Source organism: Coregonus clupeaformis, chromosome 7, assembly GCF_020615455.1.
Source record: "Coregonus clupeaformis isolate EN_2021a chromosome 7, ASM2061545v1, whole genome shotgun sequence".
Classification (NCBI taxonomy): Eukaryota; Metazoa; Chordata; class Actinopteri; order Salmoniformes; family Salmonidae; genus Coregonus; species Coregonus clupeaformis.
In genome coordinates this window covers 9,797,444-9,806,217 of record NC_059198.1, presented here as the reverse complement: position 1 = coordinate 9,806,217, position 8,774 = coordinate 9,797,444, and the positions used below count along the sequence as shown (strand labels likewise).

At 43.6% G+C, this 8,774-nt stretch overlaps 1 protein-coding gene across 2 annotated transcripts; it reads right to left on the bottom strand.

Annotated features, from left to right (window-relative positions):
* Positions 1–5,422: 5,422 nt before the first annotated feature.
* On the bottom strand, positions 5,423–7,624 carry LOC121570401. 2 transcript variants are annotated; one of them, XM_045221604.1, is made up of 4 exons: positions 7,377–7,624; positions 7,163–7,238; positions 6,365–6,685; positions 5,423–6,156 (listed from the first exon to the last, which is right to left on the bottom strand). In XM_045221604.1, the coding sequence occupies exons 1-4, from the start codon at positions 7,455–7,457 to the stop codon at positions 5,795–5,797; spliced, it is 840 nt and encodes a 279-aa protein (XP_045077539.1). In that variant the 5' UTR covers positions 7,458–7,624; the 3' UTR covers positions 5,423–5,794. The 2 variants fall into 2 exon arrangements, with proteins under 2 accessions (XP_045077539.1, XP_045077540.1); XM_045221605.1 differs by having other exon boundaries at positions 7,163–7,299; positions 7,483–7,624.
* Positions 7,625–8,774: the final 1,150 nt, after the last annotated feature.

The window sequence follows — 8,774 nt, the reverse complement described above, 5'->3', positions numbered from 1 at the left end:
GGGTTTTACAGTGCAGGGTCCCAAATTGTTTAGTTGATTGTTTTTCAAAAATAATATAATGGCTTGGTTATCTTTTGTGCGTGACTTGTAATATATGAATAGTGCTCTCTACTTGAATCTGCGTGCCTCCACCCACTCCCTCCCTCAATCCCCATAGTTGACTTTACTGGCATTGTGGACATAGTGCCAGCCTTGGCCAGTCTACTGATTAATGACTCACATAGCAGCCAAATGACACACTGTGGGGGTCCAAGCTATTGATAAAGACATTTGCTCCAGCAGTACAATACAGTACTACTTATTAATAAAGCCCAGTATAGCACTTTGTGACATCTGCTCCCTAACCAGGCGTGTCGTGTATGTGTGCAACTGACAGCAGAGTAGACAGTAAAACTTTTAAAGGGTTATACAAATAGGCAGTTAATTTGTGTGTCAGACCCGGCGCCAGGATAAAGTGACCAAGGAGGCAGTTGAAATCGGTGAGGGGGCACAATTTTTTGGGTTTCTTGCTTTGGAATTATGTTGAATTCTTCTTATATCACGATATACCACAATAAAGTTCAAATGCCGAGACTCCGAGATCATTGATTGAGCGCTTTTGAAGTGACAGGTTGGTGTGAAGTCTGTAGCCCATCTCCGCTGCGCTGTATCAGCACAATGGACAGCGCCCTACAAACTAAAGCAGGGCCGTTTTGAGTACAGCAACTTGTTGTGATATGGCACCATACACTTCTGTGGATCAAATTCGACCCACATAATCAATTAAGCAATGCCAGCCTACCATAAACACTTCCAATATGTACAGTTTCATTTACAACCATGAAAACCAATAGGCTACCAAGAAAACCATAATAGATACATTCTATTTCTATGATGAAACATACCGAAATGTAGCCATACCCAGGGGCGTCATTTGGGTGAACAGACCCCGCAGTCTCCTGAAGGCCAGGTCAGCCTCAGCAGACCAGCGGAGCCATGATGGCCCACCCTTCAACAGGGATGTAATGGGAGCTGCGACCTTGCCAAAGGCCCAGATAAACCTTCGATAGTAGTTGGCAAAGCCAAGGAATCGCTGCACCTCCTTAACCGTGGTTGGAGTCGGCCAATTACGCACGGTTGAAATGCGATCTCCCTCCATCTCCACACCTGAGGTGGTAATGCGGTATCCGAGGAAGGAGACGGACTGCTGGAAAAACAGACACTTGTCTGCCTTGGCATAAAGGTCATGCTCCAACAGTCGGGCCAGCACTTTGCGAACCAGGGACACATGCTCGGCGCGAGTAGAGGAATACACCAGGATGTCATCGATGTAGACCACCACACCGCGACCAAGCATGTCCCGAAACACCTCGTTCACAAAGGACTGGAAGACGGATGGAGCATTCATCAAACCGTAGGGCATCACCAGGTATTCATAATGCCCCGTGGTTGTGCTGAATGCTGTCTTCCACTCATCCCCCTCCGGAACACGCACCAGGTTGTATGCACTCCTGAGATCTAGCTTAGTGAAGAAGCACGCCCCATGCATTGACTCAATCACTGAAGGAATGAGGGGGAGAGGATAACTAAATCTAATCGTCTCCTTGTTCAGTGATCGATAATTAATGCACGGGCACAGACCGTCGTCATTCTTCTTCACAAAGAAGAAACTCAAGGAGGCGGGTGAAGTGGAGGGACGTGTATATACCCATGGCCCAGGGACTCGGAGACGTATGTTTCCATAGCCTCCGTTTCAGCCTGTGACAGGGGGTACACATGACTCCTGGAGGTACAGCGTCTACCCGAAGGTCTATCGTGCAATCTCCCGCCCGATGAGGTGGTAATTTAGTCGCACGCGTCTTGGAAAACGTGTGCGCCAAATCGAGGTATTCGGGGGGAATGCGCACGGTGGAGGTACTGTCTGGATTTTCCACCGTGGTTGCACCAACGGAAACATCTAGACACCTACCCTGACACTCTCGTGACCACCCCGTGAGAGCCCTCTGCGGCCATGAGAAGGTGGGGTTGTGGAGTGCTAGCTAAGGGATACCTAATACCACAGGGAAAGTAGGAGACTCAATAATCGAAAAAATAACCTGCTCACAATGAGTCTCCTGGGTGATCATGGTGACTGGTATAGTGACTTCCGTAACAAACCCGGACCCTAATGGTCGACTATCGAGTGCTCTGATGGGGAGTGGAATGGATAGGGGAACCAATGAAATGCCTTGACGGCGTGCGAATGCCCTGTCCATAAAGTTCCCAGCTGCGCCTGAATCGACTAGCGCCTTACACTGGGGAACTACCATGTAATCAGGAAAGTGGATAGGTAGGTTACAGTGCGCAGCAGAGGGCTCTGAACAAGTGTGGGTGTTCGATACCTGGGCTGATGCGTGAGTGCCCTGCCTGCCGCCTCCTGGCCCAAAAGAACGTTGACTACGACGTGTTGTGTACTGTCCCTTCGTGCCACTGTCCTCCTCCGCTCTCTCGGCCGGCGGCTCCACCCAGCTCCATCTGCTCGGGTTCCGAGTTGTCCGGGGTGGAAACGGGCAGACCCCTACCAGGATGTCCTCTGGCTGCCAGCAGGTTGTCCAAACGAATGGCCATGTCCACCAGTTTCACCAAGCTACACTACTCTCACAAATAACAATCACCCACAAGGACAAGGGGGCAGAGGGAACACTTATACACGGACTAATGAGGGGATTAGTACCAGGTGTGTGTGATTGACAAGACAAGACAAAGGTGATGATGATGGGGCGGCAGTGGTTAGTAATCTGGAGACTACAACTAAAGCCCCTTGTGGACCTATGTACGCCTTGGAGCAGGTTTGCCAAAAGGAGGCCAATGTCCATCATCTCCATTCTAGATAATGTTTGATTTTACTGAAACAAACTGGGTCAGTCGATTTAAAACACTTCAACTATATTTCTAATCATGCCCTGTTTGGGACAACAGGACTCATCATATTGATTGATTTGAGTGTTTGATAATGATATCCCACTTTGCAGGAATCCTCACAATTGTCAGGGGAAATGTACCTATTTGACAGAGAAATGCAGTGTGTTGTTATACTGTGTACTCAACAGGTACTTTTGACATCTCTCACAGCAGCCCACACAACATGTGCAACAAGGTCAGTCCATCTAAAACACTTCACATATCCTCGCACCTGGATAATGCATTAGCGACGTGAGTTTGACACCACAGGAGTCATGTGGATTGATTTGAGTGTTTTATAATGACAGACATTTTACCCTTCACTCATTTTACCTCACATTGGCATAGAGGAAATTGATAGGAAATGTGTCACATCAAAGTGTTGCTTTATACAGAACAGTTGGATTGGAATTCGCACGGTATGTGTGGGTGTTTGTATGCAGAGAGGGAAGAGTTGTGTATGGTTGGTTTGACAGTCCTCTCTTGTGGGATGACTCTGCCCCCTTGTGGTACACTGAGAAAGAACTACAAATGCAATTTGAATGATGAGTTCCCATTCTTTTACTGTCAATGCCATGAGTACCCTCGGTGGTCTGGTTCGTTTTTAAATTGAGAACATTTCTAGTACAGACAACAACACAGGTGACTATATTTGCTAAGGTATAACAAAACGTATATTTTAGAATCCAGAACACTCCCTTCTAGCCATGTTTTGACATTGCATTGATGATTATCTAATCAGTCTAATCAGTGCTGACTAGCAAAGAAAGCAACAAGATAAGACCGGCTTAATAAGCAAGATTAGTCAAGGCGAGATCAGTCAACTCAACAATACAATTTAGAACAACTTTATTACTCATCTAACAGCAATACTATTGCCATCAGTAAACACTTTCACCAGCAGGGAGCAGTATTCTACTGTATATACAGTGGGGGAAAAAAGTATTTAGTCAGCCACCAATTGTGCAAGTTCTCCCACTTAAAAAGATGAGAGAGGCCTGTAATTTTCATCATAGGTACACGTCAAATATGACAGACAAAATCAGGAAAAAAAATCCAGAAAATCACATTGTAGGATTTTTTATGAATTTATTTGCATATTATGGTGGAAAATAATTATTTGGTCAATAACAAAAGTTTCTCAATACTTTGTTATATACCCTTTGTTGGCAATGACACAGGTCAAACGTTTTCTGTAAGTCTTCACAAGGTTTTCACACACTGTTGCTGGTATTTTGGCCCATTCCTCCATGCAGATCTCCTCTAGAGCAGTGATGTTTTGGGGCTGTCGCTGGGCAACACGGACTTTCAACTCCCTCCAAAGATTTTCTATGGGGTTGAGATCTGGAGACTGGCTAGGCCACTCCAGGACCTTGAAATGCTTCTTACGAAGCCACTCCTTCGTTGCCCGGGCGGTGTGTTTGGGATCATTGTCATGCTGAAAGACCCAGCCACGTTTAATCTTCAATGCCCTTGCTGATGGAAGGAGGTTTTCACTCAAAATCTCACGATACATGGCCCCATTCATTCTTTCCTTTACACGGATCAGTCGTCCTGGTCCCTTTGCAGAAAAACAGCCCCAAAGCATGATGTTTCCACCCCCATGCTTCACAGTAGGTATGGTGTTCTTTGGATGCAACTCAGCATTCTATGTCCTCCAAACACGACCGAGTTGAGTTTTTACCAAAAAGTTATATTTTGGTTTCATCTGACCATATGACATTCTCCCAATCCTCTTCTGGATGTACTCTAGCAAACTTCAGACGGGCCTGGACATGTACTGGCTTAAGCAGGGGGACACGTCTGGCATTGCAGGATTTGAGTCCCTGGCGGCGTAGTGTGTTACTGATGGTAGGCTTTGTTACTTTGGTCCCAGCTCTCTGCAGGTCATTCACTAGGTCCCCCCGTGTGGTTCTGGGATTTTTGCTCACCGTTCTTGTGATCATTTTGACCCCACGGGGTGAGATTTTGCGTGGAGCCCCAGATCGAGGGAGATTATCAGTGGTCTTGTATGTCTTCCATTTCCTAATATTTGCTCCCACAGTTGATTTCTTCAAACCAAGCTGCTTACCTATTGCAGATTCTGTCTTCCCAGCCTGGTGCAGGTCTACAATTTTGTTCCTGGTGTCCTTTGACAGCTCTTTGGTCTTGGCCATAGTGGAGTTTGGAGTGTGACTGTTTGAGGTTGTGGACAGGTGTCTTTTATACTGATAACAAGTTCAAACAGGTGCCATTAATACAGGTAACGAGTGGAGGACATAAGAGCCTCTTAAAGAAGAAGTTACAGGTCTGTGAGAGCCAGAAATCTTGCTTGTTTGTAGGTGACCAAATACTTATTTTCCACCATAATTTGCAAATCAATTCATTAAAAATCCTACAATGTGATCTTCTGGATTTTTTTTTCTCATTTTGTCTGTCATAGTTGACGTGTACCTATGATGAAAATTACAGGCCTCTCTCATCTTTTTAAGTGGGAGAACTTGCACAATTGGTGGCTGACTAAATACTTTTTTTCCCCACTGTATGCAATGCAATTGAAGCAAGCGTACAACGTTGAAGACAAAGGATGAACAAGATGAGAATGGATGAATACTTCTTAAAGTATTCTCAAATCTCAATGAACAGTGATTTTCAGTTTAAAATGCAATTGTATTTATTGTAATTTGTTTGATATTTTGCTTCTCAGTATAAAAAGTTAACATACTGTATATCCACTTTGGCCATGGCAGTCCAGGTTTGATTTATCTTCACTCAGTGAGAGAAAGGCCCTGGTCCATCCTGTGTAGATGTGCCCTGACCAGGAAAGCCCTTTGCCCTACTGTAGTTCGACGTCCCATGTTCAGTAAAAAACCTCCTGACCTTCCCATGAGTAGTCCTATGTTATGAGTATGAGTCCAACCAGGATGAAGACCCACATCAGTCTGCTCCTAGTCCTTGTCCCTGAAGAGATACGATCCTCCCCTCTGGAGTAGGGCAGCAGTTTGTGAGAGCTGTAGGTTCCACTACTAGGTATCCACAGGGAGCAGTTGTAAGGCTCAGTCCCAGCCTGGGTAGGAAGGGTACTCCTTATATCAAACAGCCCGTCTTCATCCTGCTGGCTTTCTGTGCTGGCGGACTCTGTTATATTCTCAGAGCCCAGGAACCAGTGTACTGTGCCTTCTGGGTAAACTCCAAAGAACTGGCACTCAACCTGAGACTCATTCTGGAATACTTTGTGCTCAGATGTCCTTAGGCACTCTGCAATGTTGAGGGAAAAATAGGATGAGTATTGAGTAATTCTCAAGTAACATTCACATAGCTGGAGTGCGTCTTTAACAATTTAATTGCCATATTTGTGTAATATTTGTCTGACTTGCCTATATGTGTCATTGTTGCAATTGCTCCCATCCTACAACAGCATCATCATTAGTTTTATATGAGCATTATTCCTATACAGTATACAAACCTTGCAGTGTCACAGTGGTACTGGCAGCTGTGATCGATAGGTTGGAGCGCAGTTTGCAGACGTAGTTACTCTGACTGGACGGCATCACCTGAGTCAAAGTGAGTGTGAGGCTGTTGTTTGTGTTGTCACACAGGACCCCAGGAGAGGGGAATACACCAGTGGCATTGACCACACACAGCTCTTTCATTTCCCTTGAGTCTACCCAGGAAAAGAGAATGATCTTGAGTGGCCTCGATGAGATGATGTCACACTGCAGGGCCACATTCTGATCACACTGAGCCTTTACCTCAGCACTGGTTCTCAGCTCCACTTTATCTGTGACTGGATGGATAGAGAGGAAAACTGTTATATCTCCAGGTTTTGGAAGCTTTCCATGCTTACGCACACTGTATCTATATTGTGGCCATAGCCAGTTCAGCTAGAGAAGAAGGAGTTGTGAGAATTTAAAGACATTTTGTTTCTGTAGAAAGCAGATCATCTCTACTCAGGTCTTCTCAAGGTGAATACTACAGATTGCATCTTTCTCTTTATCAAGGTCCTAGCCAGACAGCATGGATCTTTTGAAACAATCCCAGACACAAAAAATGCTTTGTACTTTATAATACTTAGAAATGCCTGTTTTATAGCAGGATCTTATCCAATATTATTTGGAATATGTCTGTACTTTCTGTATTTGCTGGATGTGACACATCCTTACTAAAAGACAAACAATTGTTCCCTTAAGCAGCTTTTTTGCCTGGTAAAAAACAGCCAAAATATGTTTTTGTGCACTGTCTCACAATGTTAACAACCACTTACTTTCACTGTTGACAACTGAAGAGAGCCAGAAGGCTAAGAACCAGCCAAAAAGGACCTCTGTTTTTCTCTGTTTCATCTGCATTTAAATTGACATGAGTTACTCCAGACGGCACAGTTCACAGCTCAAACACATGGCTCTAAAGAGAGAGAGAGAGAGGATCCAATCCAAAGCACAGTGTTAGTTTCTGAAAGATATTATAGCAGTACTACTCACCATCTTGTTACAGCTCTTAAAATCACAGTCTTCACTGTTTATGACTTCCTGACTCTCTTTTCCTGTGAGTGGTTTACTCATACAGATTTAAAGCACTTGAACTAACCTCAAGCTGTGTTTAGGTCTCGCACATTTCTGAGCCAGAGTGTCTCATCTCAATTGTGCGATAACATGGATGGTTCCTCTGGGTTTGTTTTCATGCCTAATGTCATGTAGTGTCAGGTTTGCACTAGAACATGTGCTGACTGCCCTTTTCGCTCTGGTTTGAGTGAGGAACTATGCTGATTGTTAGGACAAAGGCGAGCAGTTTCAGATTACCTTTCAGTTTCACTTTTGTCAGTCATCTGAAAAGCCCTCTAGTTATTTTATTCACTCCATGTTTGGTTTATTACCTTATATGGAAATGATGTTCTATTTCTTGTTTATTTCAGTAAACATAGACAATAATTACTACTGTATTTCCCCTTCTTCTCAACCTTTATTCATGACATAAAGGGCATCTTATTGTAAAATGTTGCCCTTGAATTCCATACATTTCATACTTTTGTGTTTTATGACCTTGCTTCTACTATTTTCCATCTCTTGAATATTTATTGAAACTTCCTTGGTATTACTGTAGATATCATTAGTTTACTTTTGTCCAAGAATAACATCTGGAGTGATACTAGAACACCCAAATACCCAACCCTCAAACTTGTCTTTTATTTCCCCCATAAACATTTCTCAAATTCCCCTAGAATCCTCATGTGGAATTATAGGATACTGAATTTGGACCAGACAAAAACAATGTTAGTTGAAGTCTGTCTTGAAGGTCAAAGTTGCTTAACTCTCACTTATTAATCATTTCTTCTTGTCTCTGGCTTTTCTGTCACTATGCAATACACCCCCTCTCAGAGAAATCGACTATAGCATCTGTCCACCCACTTGTATTGAAATAGATTGAAATGTAGTTCCCCCGACACATCTTGACAAACTAAGGGTATTTTAATTGTCCTTGAGTCACTGAAAGACATGCTGTTGTCAGAGTGAAGAGCGATTGAGCTACAATCTATTCCTACAGTTGAATTACATACTGTATCCCCCTCAGATTGAGAGTTTTACCGCTTCTGAAGTCTTCATAAGTCTCAAGTTTACCTTCACAATGAATTCTTTCACAGTTATTATTGACCTTTCACACTTCCTTTTGTTTCATGAATCTCATAAAAAAATCTGAAAGGAAACCGAACAACTTTTATTGCCATGTTGATTAGATTTTTAAATGAGCCTAATGCGACTCCAGTATTTATCTTGGTCATTTTATGGAAACACTTTGCTGTTTAATCATGCAGATATAATCAAAGGTCTCCTGGATTTTGCCAGAGAATGCATTAACCTCCAACAGTCATATAGGCTTTCAGC